The sequence below is a fragment of the Aulonocara stuartgranti genome (genome assembly GCF_965226115.1).
Source record: "Aulonocara stuartgranti genome assembly, chromosome: 10".
In the NCBI taxonomy this organism is placed as follows: Eukaryota; Metazoa; Chordata; class Actinopteri; order Cichliformes; family Cichlidae; genus Aulonocara; species Aulonocara stuartgranti.
This window is the reverse complement of record NC_138946.1, coordinates 13,472,851-13,493,215: the sequence shown is the minus strand read 5'-3', so window position 1 is coordinate 13,493,215 and position 20,365 is coordinate 13,472,851. Positions and strand designations below refer to the sequence as shown.

Below are 20,365 nucleotides of genomic sequence, written 5' to 3'. Positions count from 1 at the left end.
CAAATAACTTTAGTAGAGTACTTTAATTACAAGAAAGCTGTGGTGAAAAGTAAAGGTGGTTAAACCATATATTGGCTCTATTTTTGCCTTAAATCCAGGTTTTCCAGTTAGGTTTGCACACATTTCAATAAATTGCTGCACTTATTTCCCATTTTTTTAGCAAGATATAAATAAATTGGAGTGGCTTGAAACTTTTGCACAGTAGTTTATTTCACTTTAAATTTGTTATCAATCAATCAATCAATCAATCAAATTCAAATTCAAATTTTATTTGTCACGTACACAGTCATACACAGTACGATATGTAGTGAAATGCTTGGACAACTGCTCGTGACCTAAAGAAAACAAAAAAGGAAAGGCTATGAATAAGATAGGAAATAAATATGAAAAATTAAAAAGGGTAAATTTAACTAGGAAGGAATAAAATATAAATTAAGGTTAAAAATGAAATAACTGTACAACACAAATTAGAATGAAGGGTAAATTTAACTGGGAAGAATAAGATAAAGATAAATATATAAATTAAAGTTGAAAATAAAATAACTGTACAACAAAATACACAATACACAATATAGAACTATATAAGAATGTATGAAGAAATCTAAATATAAATAAATATATACACAATAACAGCAGCTGTACAAGTATTAACCGGAAATGAAGAATATAGTGACCAGTGTTGTGCAAAACCAAAGTCCAGAAAGTCCAGTGTGTGTGTAAGAACCATATGTGTGGGTCAGTACTGTGTGGTGGTGTGATTGAGAGACCGTATCGCCTGCGGGAAGAAGCTCCTCCTCAGTCTCTCTGTGTTGGTCTTCAGGGAGCGGAATCGCTTTCCTGACCTCAACAGAGAGAACAGTCTGTTGTTGGGATGGCTGAGGTCCTTCACGATCTTCCTGGCCTTGGTCCAGCACCGCCTGCTGTAGATTGAGTGCAGGTCAGGGAGCTCGGAGCGGATGGTGCGCTCAGCTGACCGCACAACCCTCTGTAGAGCTCGTCTGTCCTGCATGGTGCTGTTCCCGAACCAGGTTAAGATGTTTCCTGCCAGGATGCTCTCTATGGTGCACGAGTAAAAGTTCCTGAGCACCAATCTTTATTTATAAAGCACTTTTCATACAAAAAAAATGTAGCACAAAGTGCTTTACATGGTTAAAAGCAGCCCACCCCACCCTCCAACTCACTCCCCACACTCTCATTAACATAAACGATGTGAATACACACATATCCTCCCCCCCCCCCCCCCCCCACACACACACACACACACGCACACTTTATGAATCCAATGGCACAGAAATTTCCCCCCGAAATAGGTAAACTATCATTCTTTTATTTTAGCTTTAAAATTGAGCTAAATGACAGATTACTGACTATGTAAAGAACATTTTAGATTACAGATGAGATTAGTAGTTTAGTATAAAAATAAAGGAAGAACAAAGGAAAAAAACAAGAATAGATTAAATATGGCCTGATGGCTAATATGGCCTTTATTGTTCTATATGGTTCACACTGATCACTGCTTAATTCACTCCTAAGTCCAAGCCTCCAAAACTTCTATTACCTGATGATCTTTCACATTTTTGGGAAGCAACAGGTTGTAACCAAAACAACAGCTTTATAACCAAGAACCTGCTTGTTGTGCTGTTTCTGCTTGATGCTCCCTAAGGGGAATGAAATTGCTGTTACTAGTTTGTATGAATCAGCGTTGAGTGAGATTACATGTTAAAAGTGCAGTTTTGGTCACAGGGTGAAGGTAGGTTCACAGAGAGTGAGAGGAACAAAGACAGAGAGAGGGATTTGATGGAAGTCAGTGCATCAGCAGACAGACTCCCAGCAGAAAGGCTCTTAGTTGCCATAGAAACACCAAGAGAGGAAATTAAAAAAGGTAGAGTAGGAAAAACATGTTTTTTCATGGTAACCTCTCAAAGTCTGACGTTTTGTACATTTAGTAGCAGGAAATGTTCAAATGAGGCTTAGATAATGTACAGTTGTGGGCAAAAAACACAGCAATTTGCCATATCTGTTGTTTCACTGATGTCACACTGATGGAGAGAAGCTGCAAAACAAAAAAAACAACAAGAAAAATCCACTGTTAAGTCATATGTCGTCATAAATGGAATTCTTTTTGTGATTTTGTAACTATTTGCTGGGCAGAGACCAGCATGTGGCACTCTCCTGATCTTTAACTGGTTTGTTAAAACTCAAAGTGAAATTTCTTCATCCATGTTGTAAGGTGGGGTGAAGCAAGCGTGTAACTTAAATAACTTATTAACGTTAACTGGGAATATAGAAGTGTTTATACAGTACATGGATGCATTACAGTGTTGATTTTTCTAGGTTAATTACACTGTGCAGTAAAACAGTGAAAGCTAATTTTGAGTTGATTATTCACTTCAGGACATAATAGCCTGTCTTTATGTCACAAAGTAACTTTTTTGTATTCTGTGTGTTTCTAGAGCCAGAGAATTTGGTCAGATCAGTTTATTTCAATTGTTTTTATAGTTCTAGTTTCAGTGACTGTATATGTTTTCATTTTAGTTTTCATTTTAGTTCCATTGCCCAGCCCATGGAGAAGCAACCCTTCAGTCCAGGGTTTGCTCCTTGTGCATGTCTGGATCTCTTCCAGAGATGCTGTTGTTCCTAGAAGTATGTCTGCAATACCCATTGGGTCTCCAATTCGTCAAAATCACGAGCCTTTATCTTGCATTATTTTTTAGTTGTGAGGACATCTGCAGAAGAACTGCAGGTGTGGCAAAAATTGTGTTTATGTGGCAAAAATACTACCTATTACATATTGCAGCTGAGCACACAAAGGGCATGTACCACAGCAGAGACCATTTGAGCTCAATATTTTTGGCTCTTGAACTGATGTTCAGTCTTGGACACTGCACACTCTTCCAAGAAAAAAACCCATTTGTTCTTGGAGTCATAACTGATCTTTGAGCTGCACAGTGAAGGATTTTCAGAAAGCGATCTAAAAACAATAGCAGTGCCTAGAAAGGAGATGGAACTTGAAAGGTCAAAATTAGCCAGTCAGCCTGAAATGAGGTAAAATGAGGTAGAGTTTATGCTTTTTATGCATAGAATTGCTGAATTGTTTTGATTGCACCTTGCACAAAACATTTGTAGAAAACACAATGCTTGTGAACAATTTATTTTATTGAAGCATCTTCTGATTTTTTTTTCTGTACCTCTCTTTTATTGCTATGTCTCACCTCACAGCAAGGAAAAACAAAAAGCTGATCAAGATGAAAGTGCACCGGGCTGGGGCATCAGAGCCCACCATTAGCAACATGCCTGTTCCAGTCGTACCCAGGAGCATGCCCCAACTCGTGCCGACCATGCTGTCCATACTGAAGGCCATAGAACCAGAGATCATCTACTCGGGCTATGACAGCACACTGCCAGATACTTCATCACGGCTCATGTCTACTCTCAACAGGCTAGGGGGACAGCAGGTTGTCTCTGCAGTCAAGTGGGCCAAGTCACTACCAGGTAACAGAAAAGCTCTTTACCATGGATTCCCTTTGGTTTATTTTATATGCACAGACTTGCTCAAACAAACTCCATCACTGGTGGTAAATCCATCTAGAAAATTGAACTAATGGGTCTCAAGTCGATGATGAAAAACAACTACATCCACTTTCACTTGTCTATTTCTTTTAACACATGATGCCAGTTAAGGAAGTTGCCTCAGTCGTACGTCCCCACTTAGGCCTTAGTCATATAGGCCTATAGACTGACCAACAACAATGTGGCTACCTCCAGTTGTTATTTTAAAAAGTGGGGGACGAGTTTCCAGCAATGGTTAGCATGAAATTGGTCACAAAGAAGCATATGCCACTATACCGAAAACATTGTCGCAAGTAGATTGCTAATAGCACAAAAGGCAGTACTTTTACTTTGAAGGCACATGTTCTCTTATTATGGTTTGTATTGCACTTCTCAGTTTCACTACTACCTGGTGAGTAGTTTGCGAGTGTTTCAGTAGTACATACTTCTGTAGTGCTCTTCTGGTTAAGACCACAGCCTTTATTTGTCTGAGTGTTGTCATAAAAAGCAAATAACGAGCGAAAGTGCAGTTGTGGCTCAGTTCAGTAGCCAGCTGGGTGTCATCTTAATGGTAGGGTGACCAATAAGGAAGTGTTTGATGCATCTCACTTCAGACTGCACAAAAGGTAAATTTTTGATTTTTTTTTATTCCTTTTTCCTCGTTCCTTTTTTTTTTTTTAAACAGTTGTTTAGTTACCAATGTCATGTCACCTTTTTAATGGCTGAATCCATAATTACAGATGGAGGAGTAATTGTATCTCATGGCCAGAGTTTTTAGAAGCCTAGCACTTCCAAGGTATAAGGTCATGACCGATGTTAATAACTCATTAACTCTTAAATTTTGGGGATCACTGCATTGTTTTTGAAGCTTGTCACAAGAGCTCAAGAGCAGCACATGTAGTTTGTGCATTGCAGTGGTACTGAACACACGTGTGCACCCCTTGATACCAAAGGGAAATATGCCACTGCTAAAATGCAGCTTATACACAATAATTTGTATATTAACAAGGGAAATGTGCTTGTAACTATAGATTTGACAGAAAACTACCAGTCCATGATATAATCTCAGATCCACACATATAGAATGTATCTTTATACTATTTATTTGTGAATGTTGAAATGCATGGAAAATGAGAATTGGAAAAAACTTTCTTTGCCATGTTTGGGGACTCTTTTGCTCTAAGTGGAGCAAGACACTACACCAAAACATAGGATTCAGCACATAAATGGATATACTAAAATTTTATTGTTGTCAATATAACTTAAATTCATGGTTTAAATGTCAAGAAAAAACAATAATTGCTGGGTTTTATTCCTACGCCGTTTCCATTCCACCAAAACAAAAATGGAAACAAAATGAATTTGAAACTCCAACCACTCGTGCTAGTTTCAACTCATGGAAACAGAAAGCACATGACCTGCTAATCAGTATTTCTGCTCCTGAGAAACCTGCCAGAAAACCATAACATTGGCTTATGTTTTTGTAATTTCTTTTTATATGACAAGGGGAAAAATGAGGAGAAAATCTGGTTTTAAATCTTATGTATGTGATGTCCAGAACTGGCAAGTCGATCGAGAGGAGAAGCACTAAAAGGAGGAGGAGGGGTCTCACATAGCTGAGCCATATTTCAAGGAAACAGAAAATGAAAGGACTTAATGTGCAGTTCAACTTTTATTGTTTTGAGAGCAGAAACAACTGAACAGCAACTCAATTTAAATATCCAGTTAACTGTATGGTCCATTTCTAGTATTTCTTAGCTCTTTTGTGGTAGTTTTAATAAAAGAATTGAGCAATTACTTCCACTTGTCTTTAATGTCTGTATTCTCTGAAATGAAAACATGAAAATATTCTGCACTGCTGTTTTAAAAGTATGCACAACTAATGACTATCACCTGAAACATATGCAATCATATGTGCTTACTAGGGGTGCAACGATACTGGTATCGATATTGAACCGTTCGATACAGTGCTTTCGGTTTGGTACGCATATGTATGAACAATACAAAATAAATTTTTAATTTATTTTATCAACTTTCCTTCTGACGATGCTGTCTGTGTTGAGCGCTCAGTGGATCTGCGCTCGACAGTTCAGCCTAGGCGGAGTAGTCGAATGCAGATTCACTGAGCGCAGGCAAGCTAGCAGACAGAAGTTAAGCTCTCCTTGCAACATGGCAAATTGAACCTCCCCCACCGTCATTCAGATCTGGCGTTTGGAACTATTTTGGTTTTCATGTGACATATGACCCTGAAGGTAAGCGTGTCATGGACTAAAGTAAAACAGTATGTTGGATGTGCCATGCAATGCTCAATTACATGGGTGGGAGCTAGAGCTGGGCGATATATCGAGTTTTTAAAACATATCGATATATTTTTATACGAGATATAAGATGTGACAATATCCTTTATATCGATATAGTCTATGTTACGTTATAATTATAGTTGTGGAGCCGCAAGTTTGCCTCTCTTTCGTCCACTTTTGTCTCTACGCAACGTTACTCCGCCTCGCCTTCACTGAAGACAACTCCCCCTCCTCCCCCATCGCTTCACGTGCAGGCAGCGACAAGACGGACACGGCAAATCTCCGTTAACGAGTTACTGCGCATCGCCCCATGCGTGGGGCTGGACGGCGTCAACGTGCTAACGAGCTAAACATGCTAACGAGCTAACCGCGCTAACGAGCTAACAGCGCTAACCCTAAAATCCTTTCATTCTCTCAAAAGTTGATAGCGCGCCTTATGTATGAATTCTGGTTGTGCTTGATGGCCGCGAACCGATTTTATGTGGTACACGGCGCTCAGCAATCTGTCAAAATGTTTGAGTACGACTTTGGTCAGCTACGGAGCTGCACCGCTTGATAGATTGTCGGCGCATTACGGCTACCGAGGAGCTTCGCGGAGTGATACGTACTGTGCATCAACGTAATATTACCGTACTGTGTGTGTATAAGGACCATAAATGGCACCTGTAAGAGACGTGGTTATGAAGCGGATTTCAAACTCCAGGCTGTCAGTCACACAGCAAAACTTGGGAACAGAGCAGCTGTAAAATCTGTCTTTGTTATTACGCTCAGCGTCTTTTAGTTTATATTTTGACTGCACAATTGTGAGCTCTTCGTTTAGCACAAAAACAACCTTGTTTTCTTTTATTTATGGAGCATGATTATTTAATGAATGCTCATAATTTAATTTTGAGTAATTTTTCATGTACATCTGTGCTGTATGTTAATAAAAGTGCCTGTGTGACATCTGGGACACAGCTTTGACTAAGAACTCTCTTTTTGTTCTTACTTTATGGCTTAAAAAAAAAATCGAGATATATATCTTATATCGCCATCCAGCTAAAAAATATCGAGATATGAATTTTGGGTCATATCGCCCAGCCCTAGTGGGAGCTAGTGTGTTAGCGCAGTTAGCTCATTAACGTGTTGGCCGTCCAGCCCCATGCACGGGCAATCCAACGGAGATTTGCCATGTTGTGGCGTTAACGTCATTTCAACAAGATTTACGCTGACAGCACTAGTGGGAACACAACAAATATGACTGCACATTTACACCGACATCATCCTAGTGCAAAAACAAGTGGAAGCAGACAAAAACAACAAGCATGCATGCTACAAACTTTACCGAGTCATTTAGACAGCCGTTAGCACATGATTCTCCTTATGGGGACCTGATATGTTTAATATGCTGCTGAGAATATAGCCCAGAAGAAGCGTATAGTATAGCTTTTATTTTGGAAAGAGCCATTTCTCTGTAATAAACTCTCTTTTCCAAAGATGAGTGATTCCTCAATCAGATACAGGGCTCGCAAAATCGCCTGCCCGATGTCCTGGGGCTAGCGATTTTTCCAGTCGGGCTACCAAAATCTATCTCTGCCCTGCCCATCGGCCTATCGTAGGAAGGAAAAATATATGTCAATGCTTTTGCATTCTTTCGGAAATGTAGCTGGGTAATTATGTCATTGGCATCGGTGAGCCACTGTCAATATGTGACATATTGAAATCTCGTTTGAATTTGCTTGTTTTTTGCTTTCACTTTGCAATCACACGAACTGTGTATAGAGAGCGACAGCACTGATCTGTGAGTGATGATAATTTGCGCACCAATTCCTCTGACATCGTCTTATCAATCGTTAGCTTACTATGCAAACATGACAAGTGAAATCTCAGCAGCAAGCTTAAACATATGAGAGGTTGATCGCGCAGAGAATCGCTGAGCGTTATGTGAGTGCGTGTGTAAAAGCAGCAGGTCAGGGCTGTTCGGGATTCTGTTTGTACAGTTATGTTTTGTTTCTGTTGCCATAGTGACGGGTGACGCCCTCTCGCTGCGACGGTGTGTCTTTCCGGGGTCAGAGGGCGCCCTGTGTGGTGTTGCTGTTGTTGTTGTTGTTGTTGTTGCTGTGCTGTTGCTGCGCTGAGCAGTTAGCTAACGGCAGTGTTCTTATGCAGATGTCAATAAACGGCTGTGCTCCCTGGCTAGCTCACGGGAAGCAAGACCAAACGATACCTCCGTCTCCTCCTTGTCTGAGCTCGCCACATTGGTGTCAGAAGTGGGATGATGGTGGCACCCCATGTTCTGACCCGAGTGACTTTTCCCCGGTGCGCCAAAAGAAGGCACCTGGGCATTTGCAGGACTTTGTGTGGGGTAATGGGGTCGTCGGGGACGACTGACCCCTTAGGTGGGCGCTATGTAGCGGGTCAGGGCTGTTCGGGGTTCTGTTTGTACAGTTATGTTTTGTTTATGTTTCCATAGTGACGGGTGACGTCTTCTGCAGATGTCAATAAACGGCTGTGCTCCTTGGCTAGCTCACGGGAAGCAAGACCAAACGACACCTCCGTCTCCTCCTCGTCTGAGCTCGCCACAATATTTTAGTTCTGCTGAGCCAAATAAGACAGGTCAGGGTGAAGAAGTGACAGCCAAAGAAAAGCTTACCACAAAACGGAAAAGTTATGACAAATCAGACTATAAGGCAAAAAGAAAGTGCAGCTTTATGGTTTCATGGACAAAATAATTTCTGTGGCTGCAATATGACGAGCGAAATAACCAGGGCTGCACATAAGTGGTCCGCAGGTGCGCATTCGCTGTCAAAATAAAAAACGGGCACAAGATAAGAAGTTGCAACGCGTGTTTGCATACATAAGATTTTCAGGAGGAGGACAGACATTTGTTTAGAAGTCTTAAAGATGTCGAAGAAGCTCCTTTAAGCAATTACTGTGATGTTCCTCCACCTCCAAAGAAATGTCAGAAGGAGTCCGAACCACAAAAGAAGCGCGTATTCTCGGAAAAGTAGTTGCAGGAGGTGAGCTGGCTTCAAACAAATGATGAACGCACAGAGATGTGGTGCGGAATGTGCCGTGAAAATTTAATAAATGACAAATTAAAAAGGCATGAACATTTTTTTTTGTATCGAAAAAATATCGAACCGAACCGTGAATTTTGTGTATTGTTGCACCCCCAGTGCTTACATATTAGCACATTTGTAATAACCTCATAGCTTGCTTTGTTTTGAAGACCGTCAGTCCTAGAGAGAGAAAAAATCACAGACAGTATTTGGTGTCTCTTTTTGGTGTTGCATCTTTGAAATTGTTATTGTGGTTGTTTTATGAACTTCTGTTTATCTGGTTTTAGTTGTTCTAACAGTCTTTTTACGTCCTTAGGCTTCCGCAATCTGCACCTTGATGACCAGATGACTCTGCTGCAGTGCTCCTGGCTCTTTCTCATGTCTTTCAGTCTTGGCTGGAGGTCATACGAGCAGTGTAATGGCAGCATGCTTTGTTTCGCCCCTGATCTTGTCATCAACAAGTGGGTAACAATCACAGCTGTTCTAATATTTGAGCAGTTTTGTTTTTCCATTTGCTCATTTTACGGTGTTAGTCTCACTTCATCATTTGACTTACAAAGTTAACCATTTATCTGTGACTCAGCTTTGTGACTCAGTATAGAAATCAGGTCAGAAGGCTGAGGGATAAAGTCACATGTAAATGAGAATTTGCTGTCTAACAATGAGAATATGGTTATAGTTTTTGCTGAAATCTAAACTCCAGTTCTGTGTTTTATTATGAGGGACGTGGGAAAGGGTGTTCGCTAGTTTTTGCTGATCGCCAAGCTGTGTAGGCTGCTTAACACTTCATCCAGTTTGTATGTTAATCTTCTTAAGAAGCAGACATGAGCCCAGGACTGACCTTCTCACCTAATTTTCAGAAGCAACAAAAAGGCCCCATGAATAAATAAGCTAGGCCAGAACATCAGCTGTTATTGCCACGTTTCGCAGGTTCCTGGTCCAAATGCACTTTTTCTGAGGCAAACTTCATAAACACAAAAAACCTTGATTAAGGCAATGCCGAAAAAGGGGGGAAAATAAAAATAATAATAAATATTTAAAACCATTAATCCCGCAGATAGCACACCCAGGAACACAGTATGACTCAACAAGGAACAAATACAAACTTAGGTTTTTAATATACACAGGAGTTAATCAGGGAGAGTGGAAACGCCAGGGTAACAAGACACGGCTGAAACTAATTAAGACATAAACGGATAAACGGAGACATAAAAGGCAACAAAACTAATATCAAAGCACATGGGGACTAATAAAATAAAACAGGAAGTAACTAAATAGGAAATCATATACAAGAGACAATGACTAGGGAGGCTAGAAAAAAATAAAGTATAAGGAATCAAATATCTGTAATAATAGTCTGTAAACACTTCAAGAGTTACACTACTCAAGTAATTCAAAAAAATACAGGAACAACTGCATTATGAACTATACTGTAAATAATTTTCTATGCCACAGAGGCAGGGCTCAGGTTAGTCTGCAGTATGTTGATTACATAGCCTCATTTTTTTTTTTGTTGCCATTTGCCATTTATTTGTAACAGCAAGTGACTACCCCTCCCTGAGTCTGGTCTCTTCCCATTAATAGGGAGCTCTTCCCTCCCACTATTGCTTGCTCATAGGGGATCATATGATTGTTGGGGTTTTCTTTCTTACAGTAGAAAGCAAATTCAGGTAAATAGAACTGAACTATTAAGCTATTTAAATACCTGCTGGGATTTCTGAAAGACCCATCCAGTTGTTCTACATTTGTAAACAGTGCTAAAAACATCGACATCTTGCAAACAGCTCAACCTTTTTATTGAAAATGGTTAGAAAGAAAGCCCTGAGCTGTTTGCAAGATGTCGCGTCCAAAAACTCCAGAGAGGAGTAAAAAATAGATATGAAATGTGAAGGAGTCATTGCCGATGGCACTGCAGTTGGTCAGAAAGAGTAGACAGCGCTCAGCCCAAGGCTGTGTATCAGGAGAATGTGCTGTATTGATTTTCTAAGAAAAAAGTAATGTGGGCTGTGTGTTAGTGGAAGTGAGGTGTGAAAATCCATCATGACTGATTTTAGAGTCTGTATTTCTCCTGCAAGGATGTAACACATCCCTGCCAGGGCTATTTATTGGGAATTGAATAACAGCATGAGTGAAACAGCTCCAACTCTAACCTGTGTGTCTCTTTTAATTCTGTTTTCTTCTGTTTCTTGTCTTCACCTGCTCTACATTTCCTCTCCTCTCACAGAGATCGCATGAAGCTGCCCTTCATGACTGACCAGTGCGAGCAGATGCTGAAGATCTGTAATGAGTTTGTCAGACTGCAGGTGTCCTACGAAGAGTACCTGTGCATGAAGGTGCTGTTACTGCTCAGTACAGGTAATGGAACACAATTCACTTAGAAAAATGACAGCAGTGTTTTTCAAAAGTCTCTCTGCTGGACTGGAAAAATCACTTTTTATTGTATCTACTGTGTTATACAGCTGCAGCTTTTTTCCATTTCCTTGCAATTTGTCACAGTAGGGCTGTTCTGGTCATGTTCCTCTTGATAAATGCGCAGAGGATTTTGATTGCTGCTGCTAAAGGCCACAAATTTCATTACTTATCAGTAATGCATCGCCTTTGTGGCAAAGATTCAACAGGGTGCTGGAAACATTCCTCAGAGGTTTTGGTCCATATTGGCATGATAGCATCACGCAGTTGCTTTAGATTTGTCAGCTGCACATCCATGAGGCAAACCTCCTGTCCCACTGCATCCCAAAGGTGCTCTTTTGGCTTGAGATTGGTGACTGTTAAGGCTATTTGAGTACAGTGAACTCACTGTCTAATTCAAGAAACCCATTTGAGAAAATCTGATATTTGTGACATGGCATGTTGTCCTGCTGGAAGGAGCTATCAGGATTGATCATAATATGGTCATTAAGGGATTGGCATGGTCAGCAACAATACTCGGGTATGCTGTGGTGTTTAAATAATGACCAGTTGGTACTAAGTTGCCAATTGGGCCAAGAAAATATCCTCTAACTTCTACCACTGATACAAGATAGGGTGTATCCATGCTGACTTGTTGTTTACACTAAATTTTGAAATATCACATCAGAAATCGAGGCTCATCAGACCAGGCAGTACTTTTCCAATCTTCTATTGCCCATGCAAATTGCAGCCTCAGTATCCTTTTCTTAGCCAGCAGGAGTGGCACTTTGTGTAGTCTTCTACTGCTGTAGCTCATCTGCTTCCAAGGTTTGATGTGTTGTCCATTCAGAGATGCTCATCTGCACACTTTGCCTGTAATGAGGGCTAATTGAGTTACTTTTGTCTTCCTATGGGCGCAATCTGGTCATTCTCCTCTGACCTGTGGCATCACCAAGGAATTTTTGCCAAGGGAACTGTCACTCACTAAATATTTTCTCCTTTTTTTGATCACTCTCTGTAAACCCTATAACAGAAACATCCTAGCAGATCACCGGTTTCTGAAATATTCAGATCAGCCCGTGTGCACTTGCATCACCTTTTTTCTCCCCGATTCTGATGCTCAGTTTGAACCTTCAGCAGGTCATCTATATATGTAAATACATTGGGTTGCTGCTGTATGATTGGCTGGTTAGATATTTGCATTACAAGCAGATCAACTTGTGTACCTAATGAAGTGGCCGGTGGTTGTATGTTTTAATACTGCAGTTCAAAGATCCTGTTTAAAATCACTGCTGACAGCAGCAAATGGTAAGCATGCCGCAAGTGTCTACACTGTCAGAGGCATAACGGCAGAACAGTAACATTCCTGTCTGCAATAATTTAAACCCAGTCTGCTGACAAAAGCACAGTAGATGTTTTGTTCTGTAGATGCATTATTATGTGTGTCTGTCAGTGCTCGCTGGACCTTTATGTCACTTTACGTTCACAGGGTGTTATGTACCCTAAACCATTTCAAGCACTTGTCTTGCATTTTCTTTAACTTCATTGTTTGGTTTAAAGTGTATCTTAAGTGTTTTATTTCAGGGGTCTTCTTCAGTTCTGAAATTCAGCGATCGAACATGGAGCCATTTCTTTTTAGAAGGACACATGAATTCAAAATGCCACAGAAAAGACCGGGTGTTACTGTTACTATCAAAATATGCAAGTTTGGTGAAGAATGTCAAAAGAACATCAATCTGCGATGTAACAATGTGATATTTTCTTTTAGATGCCTTCTGTTAAATGTTACTGCTCTGTGAAAGTGCAGTCCTTTCACAGATCGTACCTTGGTAGAGAGTCATTTAATTTCCATACTAGAGGCTCCACTGAGAGTTGAATTAGTATAACTTTTGTGTTTCTTATCTCACTGAATAAAAACAGTTAGCTTTTTTATTACTGCTGTTTAATCTTCTTTTATGTACGAGTGTCCAGTGAAAGCACATTATTAAAAAAAAAAAAACAACTAATTTTCTTTTTTAACAATTTAGTTTAGCTAAAATTGGATTCAGAAGACATTTTTACAAATTGTAAATTTATTCCAACTGCATTTTATTTGCTGTGTATAAATTAGTAAAGGCTGTTAAAGGACAGACTCAAATAGGCAGTGTTCATCAGGCCTCTCTTTATTTAATGTTTGAAGAGGTCAAATAATGAAAGCTGTGGGTTACCAATCAGTAACGTAACCCTACATGCTACACAAGGAAACAGTATCACTAAATCAGACCTTTCCCACTTATTTCAAATTTTCTTGTCTGTGATGGAGAGCATTATTCTCAGAGAATGGCGAAGAAGAGGATGCACTTCAGAAGCAATTAGCTTGTTATGCAGGAGGAAATTACATTTCCATACTGTGCACCGGCTGCATTTTTGTACCTTAGAGCGATTTCCATCCGTTTCCCTCAGGGATGGAAATACTATTAGATGGGACAACTTTGGTTTGAGCTGCTTTTATCCATTCTCGCACACATTATATGGAATTTCAAGTCACTTATAAGACTATTTGATATACTGTCATATTTAGTTAAATATAGAGAATAGAGAATGCTCAGCAGCATGAAAGCACCACAAAACATAAATAACTCAATAAAGAATTTATAGGTCATAGAATAAGAAAACACAAGTTGTTTAATGAGTTTGCAGTGCCATTGTTGCCTAGCACAATCACTGCAAGTCACTGCTAAACTGTGCGGCTCACTGCCTGACACCAGACTGACAAGAGTCCACAATGTGCTGATACAACTGTATTGCTTTTCAAGTTTGAAGTTTTTGCTTTTCAGCAGTGACCGGCACAGCGAAAGTCCTCAGTGTGTCCTCTTTAATATATCATTTGAACGCAGAGAATCATTTTGAAGGGTATTCAAATGTCCTGATTTAAAAAGCAAAAGTGACACCTTGCACTGCAGCTGGTACTACTTTTAACCCAAATTCCAAAACTTTGGAACATTTTAAGCAAACTGCAATTATTTTCAAATCTCATAAATCTATATTTCATTCATAACAGTACACAGAAAACATACATTTCTTTACCAAAAAATAAAATAAGGTCATTTTGAATTTGTTGGCAGCAACAGCTACAACAGCTTAGTACCAGGCAGAGTTTCTCAGAAGTAAAGAAAAGTAGATGTTCACCAGTCTGCTAAAAACTTTGTCTACAAATTGTGGAATAATTTTAGGAAAAAGTTCCGCAATGTAAAATTGCGAAGACTGTAGGATATCTCAAATAATCTCATCATCTACAGTACATGTGCAAGGGACAAGGCCAAAAATCAATATTGAATGCCTCTGATCTTTGGCCCCTCAGGCAGCACTGCATTAAAAAGCAGCTAAATTATGTCATGGAAATCACCGCATGGGCACAGGAACACTTCCAGAAATCACTGTCTGTCAATACAGCCATCCGCAAATGCAGGTTAACGCTCCATCATGCAAAGAGGAAGCGATGTGTGTGATCATGATCCAGAAACGCTGTCATCTTCTCTGGACTAAAGTTTATTTAAACTGGACTGAGGAAAAGTGGAAACTGTTCTGTGGTTTGAAGTTCTTTTTGGAAAATTGGAGACCATCCTGTTTGTCATCAGAACTCAGTTCCCAACCTGCATCTCTGGTATGGGGGGGGGGTGCATTAGACCCTCAGGCACTATCAATACTGAGAGGTGTATACAGGCTTCAGGGTATCCAGATAACCTCTTTTACAGGCAAGGCTGGCATATTTGAGCAAGACAATCTTAAACATCAGCTGTTAAAAAGCATGGCTTCATAGTAGCAAAGCCTGCCTGTAGTTCAGCCCTTTAAGCAACTGAAAACATTTGGCACCTGATGAAATGAGAAATATACTCTGTCAGTCTTCTCTGATCCAGAAGAGTGTTGATCATTTGTGTCTGAATGCAAACTTCTCACCTAACTCTTTTTGCCACACGAACAGCAGACACAGACCTGATAAGGACAAATTCTTTGATAAAAGCTTTGTCTTACTTTTATGTGTGTGTTTTTTTTTTTTAATTTATACCTTCAGAACCCCTTCCTATGTTAACCACTAGCCTAACAGAGCAACAGTGTCCTTGAAGCTTACCAGCTCCAAGTGAACATGGGAAAAAATCGTATTTTTAATTTTTTTTTTTAAATGATACTGATATATCGCTCTGTGTTGTCTCTGTCTCTGTGTGTGTGCAGTACCAAAAGATGGCCTGAAGAGTCAAGCAGTTTTTGATGAGATCAGGATGACCTATATCAAGGAGCTGGGAAAAGCCATCGTCAAGAGGGAGGAGAACCCTAGTCAGAACTGGCAACGCTTCTACCAGTTAACTAAGCTACTTGACTCCATGCAGGAGGCAAGTGAAACACACACACACACACACACACACACACACGTTTAAGTGTTTTTAGGCTACTTTGTTTCATATAGCATTTTCTTGATATTTATCCCATAGATTGGCTTTCTTTGTTTTTTTTAATACCAGCCAGGTCTTTTCCACCTAAAGAATACACTCATATTCTGTGTAGTGCATTAAGTTTCAATCAAGTTAGTTTTTAGCACTCTCCCCTTCTGCCTCTCTGTAAAAACTTGTTGCAGACGTAAAGATCTTGCATTTAGAACCTACTCCACTTTAAGGGAAATCCTTTTAAGTAAAGTGAGTAAACAACTCTTACTAACCTCTTTGTGTCTTAACCAGATGGTCGAGGGTCTTCTCCAGATCTGTTTCTACACCTTTGTGAATAAAACCCTCAGTGTGGAATTTCCGGAGATGCTGGCAGAGATCATTTCCAACCAGATACCAAAATTCAAAGATGGAAACGTCAAAGCTCTGCTGTTTCATCAGAAATGACTGCCTTAAATTGTGAATCAATGCCTTAAATCCTGCCCTGCACATATACCTCTCCAGGGGCCCCTAGCTTACATATCCTGCCTCCCTCATCGCTATGATTCAGTTTCTCAGTTTTTCCTGGGCCTCCTCTAGAAATTCTGCCACGCCCCTTCGGGGCTCAGCCATTCAGCCTAATCTTGGAGCACAATACCTGTGGCCTCAAGCCCCCATCCCAGTCCTAGTCCTGCCATAGTATCCTATAACCGACCTATAGCCCTTCCTCTTAGTTGGACTATGAATGTCTCTTGGGGTGGATGCATTTTGGGCAATTTTTTTTTTCAGTCCTCCCTCACCTACTCTACACCCATAGCCCTGTGCTTGTATTTTTAATGCTTTCTTACAATGGCTATGTGCCTCATATTAATTCAAGCCTCTAGTATTTTACTGCAGTTTTCACAGAGAAGCTAACATATAGAGTACAAACACCTTTTCCTCCAAGAACATTACACCTTGTATACTTTGCAACTTGAAAGGATTAGCAGTTCAAGCCTAGTGTCCCTCCTGCTGTGAATTACTTATCACTTCAGAAATTATTCAAATCACAATTCTACACAAGACCACTGAGAAAAGAAATCAGCTAGAGACATATTCTCTATTTATTTTATGCAGGCACACAATTCAAGTCACATACAGAAGCAAGAGACACACACGCACACACTCACTCAGCCAAATGTTTACACAGGATGTACCTGAGGGAAAACCAGTGCCTTTTAGTTTTTACGCTCTTCATAGCCATCCACTGTAAGCTGTAGGTTTTTTTGCATTAGAAGTTGATGTCGACATCTTTCCACATGATTTGTCTGTTTCTCTATTTCCGCGTTGTAATTTCTGTTTTCTATTTCCAAGCTGCCGTTTCAGTGTTCTTAATGTGGAAAACTCTCCCTTTTGTTCTTATCTCCTGTTCTGCATGTAGGAACACAGCCTATGGTACAGATAAGTAATGTTAAATGTTTAGTTTTATCACTTTGCAAAAAAAAAAAAAAAGTCCCAAAACAATTTTTTTTGATATTTTATTATCCATGTGAAGTATATTAGATAAATTTGCTGCCTCTCCCAGTCAGTATTAAATTCTGTTAAAAGTTTACCCAGCGTATACAATGAATGCACCTACAAATAGCTTTTTTTTCTTGCTTAAGCTTCAGCCAGCTTTGATCTAAATGGGTACTGCTAAAATTAAAATTAAAGACACATTTAATGTTTTGTACTACTTGGGAGCAGACTGACTTAAATTTTAGGATTTCTATCTTTAAAAAGTTTTTTATGCTTTAATTGCATTTGGGGAAAAAAGTGTTTTATAACGAAAATGCATTTGAAAAAGCCATCCGAAGTATCAAAGGGCCTGCTTCAATATGTCAGACCCCAAAAGGTACTACCATTAGGATTGTTGTCATTTTTTCATTTTTCAAAGTAAAAGGTTTAACTGGCTCAAAAATGGTAGCAACATAGCACTCATGATAGGAAATGAAGGCATAACATTGATGATTTCCCTCAAGATACCATTTTGATTTAATATTTCCCTTTAATTACCATTAGCTGAATGTACTTGCAAAATCAGGACTTATTATATGGAGCTGCTGTGCCAACATTGTGAAAATACAAAAATATATTTGTTTAAAATAAAATATTTATTTTGTATACTGGACGTGAAATGGATACCCATAATTGATGAAACCTATGTTTTAAAAATATTTCCCCTCTAAAGCTCAAAACGTTGGTCTATTGATTTGTGAATCCAACCTCAGGAAGTGAGTGATTACTTCACATGGATGCGCTCTACTTGTTCCTAATGTAATGGAAAAACCCATTTTGTTTTGGGTTTTTTCTTTTCTGGAGATGTGACAGAGTACTTCTGATCTGACATTAAGTGGTTGTTGTAACTTTGCTTCAGGGTGCTCATTTATTTACAAAAATAATTACAAAAAAAAAGGATTGTTCAGTGTCACACCTACACCAGCTTAAAGTACTGATTGTTATCATTTAGCCAATTGTACGATAAACCTTTTTGTGATCAACAAAAAAATTGTATTTTTGAATTTTCAAAATACATTTGTAATGTGAAAATCCATACCAGCTTGTGTGATGGCCAAAGCAAAATGCAGTGCAGTTGTATGCTGGCTTCTGCCGGAAGTGTTAAAACAAAATGCCCTTCACCACCTCCTGTAGAGTACAGTTACTTTCCTCCGTATGTGTCTTATGACTGTCAGGCCTCTCTGCCTAAATTTCAACTGTACAGGTTTTCAGCTGTTTACTCTGAACAGTACTCACCCCTCTGCTGCACATAACTCTGAATGCCAATTAGCAGAGACCAGGTAAGCAGGTTGCCATAGAGACTGGTCATTTGTATGTTAGTTACGGCTAACAGCACAGTGGGCACTGGAAGCATACAAGCCACTGCTGAATAAGAGCCATCTTTTCTTCTTCTTTTTTTTCTTTTAGGGGTGGTCACTCGCTTCAGGGTTGTTTCATTGACAGTGCAGGCTTTCAGCTCCACCTTCTAACTGTGCTGCGTGTCCTTGTGCTGTAAAAAAACACGGGCTTGTTGCTGCTCGCATCACTGTGTGTTGATTATTCTAGAGAAAATTTGACTAAACTATTTGGTTGGATAACTTGGAGATGGTATTACAGTTGTTCCAAGGTGGTGGTGCTTCAGAAAACCAGCTTTAACATGTAGATGTAACCATATTGATGCTTATTTCTGAATGGCTATAGGCGCATATAGCAATGCTAGCATATCTAGTGCAATGTAAACATCATCTAAGACTACAGAACATTTTTGCATTTCACCTTCATGCTCGATTAAAGGCCTTGCGAAAGGGAGCCAGAGAGCCATAGAAATAAGATTTCACATCAGGAAATAGATAAACCCTTAACATATATCGATGCTTTTAGAGATTGATCTATTGTAAAAATGATATTTTCTGTGATTTTGATTACATCGGCTTGATCCTCTTTGATATGACTAATTTTGCTCAGTCATTTTTGTACATTGAATGAGTCAAGAAAGTAAATATTTTTCTGTTTGTTGGTTTGTGTTTGATAAAGGTAGATGTGTTAAATCCATAAGGAAGTGTTGAACATGTTTGTCTTGTGAAGTAAATGTAAATTCTACGAGTCCATGAAAAAGTCTACATGAAAGCTCACTGTGTTTTTGAAGATAAGGAAATGAGGGAGTGGGACAGAGAAAGACTGGTGGAGATTTATATAAGAGTGACCAAAGCAGAGGAGAAAACAACAATTAACAAAAGAAGTATTCAAGTTACATTTTGAGTAGCACTTACTATCCAACTTCTAGTACTTCTTGTTTTATTTTAAAGATGTCTTTTGTAAAGGTCGTGGCTTTGGACCCCATGTATTGTTCTGTGAGGATTTACTGGTCACTTTAAAAAGAAAATTTTAAATGTTGACTCTCCATATGAAAGTAAAATTTACCAGAGCCTGACAGAATTGCACTACCCTGATATTGTTTGATATAATCTATTTTGTATAAAATACATGCAAATGTTATCTTTAAAGATTAAGGGCAGATCATGTTTCACTGGTATATATGGCTATAGCTTTCACTAAAGTCTGTTTTCTTCGTATTTCAGTTATGTAAATGTAATCCAATGTTTAAAAAAAAATACAAACCATTAAAAAAACAGTAGTTTGTATTACTTCTGTATTACACCCTTCCTGTAGTCGGTGTCAATAGTTTCACCTATTTGATTAAATGTTGAATTAAGTTACGTGTCGTTCTCTGACATTGGGTTTGACATCGAGAGTGGAAATTTGGAAGAACTGATTGCTCTTTAGTTAAAAGCATCTTACACAATAAAGTCTCCTGTTTTTCAACACTCAGCTACATGGATTTCATTTTTTTGACTTGGAACAGAGTTAAGGAAAATAAGCTTCATTTTGATATATCAAAACAGGTCTCACTGCCCAATCTGGAATCATGTACTGGAAACATGATTTGATAAACATACGCGTGAAAACATGCATACGTCCTTTCACTGCCACGGATTCCTTTTATGTGTTAGATTAAATTTATTGAACCATTATTATCTGACATTTTTACGTTACCAGTACATGCCCATGATTTTGTTAAGTCTGAGATTTTAGTCTGTTAAGTGGTTGCTAGCCAAGCCGATGGCATAGTAATATATCACGCATAATGAAAGTTTGAGGTTATGAGTTAGATATTTCT

The 20,365-nt window shown here is 39.2% G+C and overlaps 1 protein-coding gene across 5 annotated transcripts in view; it reads left to right on the top strand.

Annotated features, from left to right (window-relative positions):
* The window catches only part of LOC309716267 (glucocorticoid receptor-like), a 66,508-nt gene extending 46,496 nt beyond the window's left edge, over positions 1-20,012 (top strand). For all 5 annotated transcript variants that reach the window (XM_082549982.1, XM_082549984.1, XM_082549981.1 and 2 more), the window contains 5 exons: positions 3,220-3,492; positions 9,207-9,351; positions 11,115-11,245; positions 15,488-15,645; positions 15,988-20,012. In XM_082549982.1, coding sequence (XP_082406108.1) covers positions 3,220-3,492; positions 9,207-9,351; positions 11,115-11,245; positions 15,488-15,645; positions 15,988-16,140 — 860 coding nt within the window. In that variant the 3' untranslated portion in view covers positions 16,141-20,012. The remainder of the gene's footprint in view (positions 1-3,219; positions 3,493-9,206; positions 9,352-11,114; positions 11,246-15,487; positions 15,646-15,987) is intronic.
* The last annotated feature ends 353 nt before the right edge of the window (positions 20,013-20,365 follow it).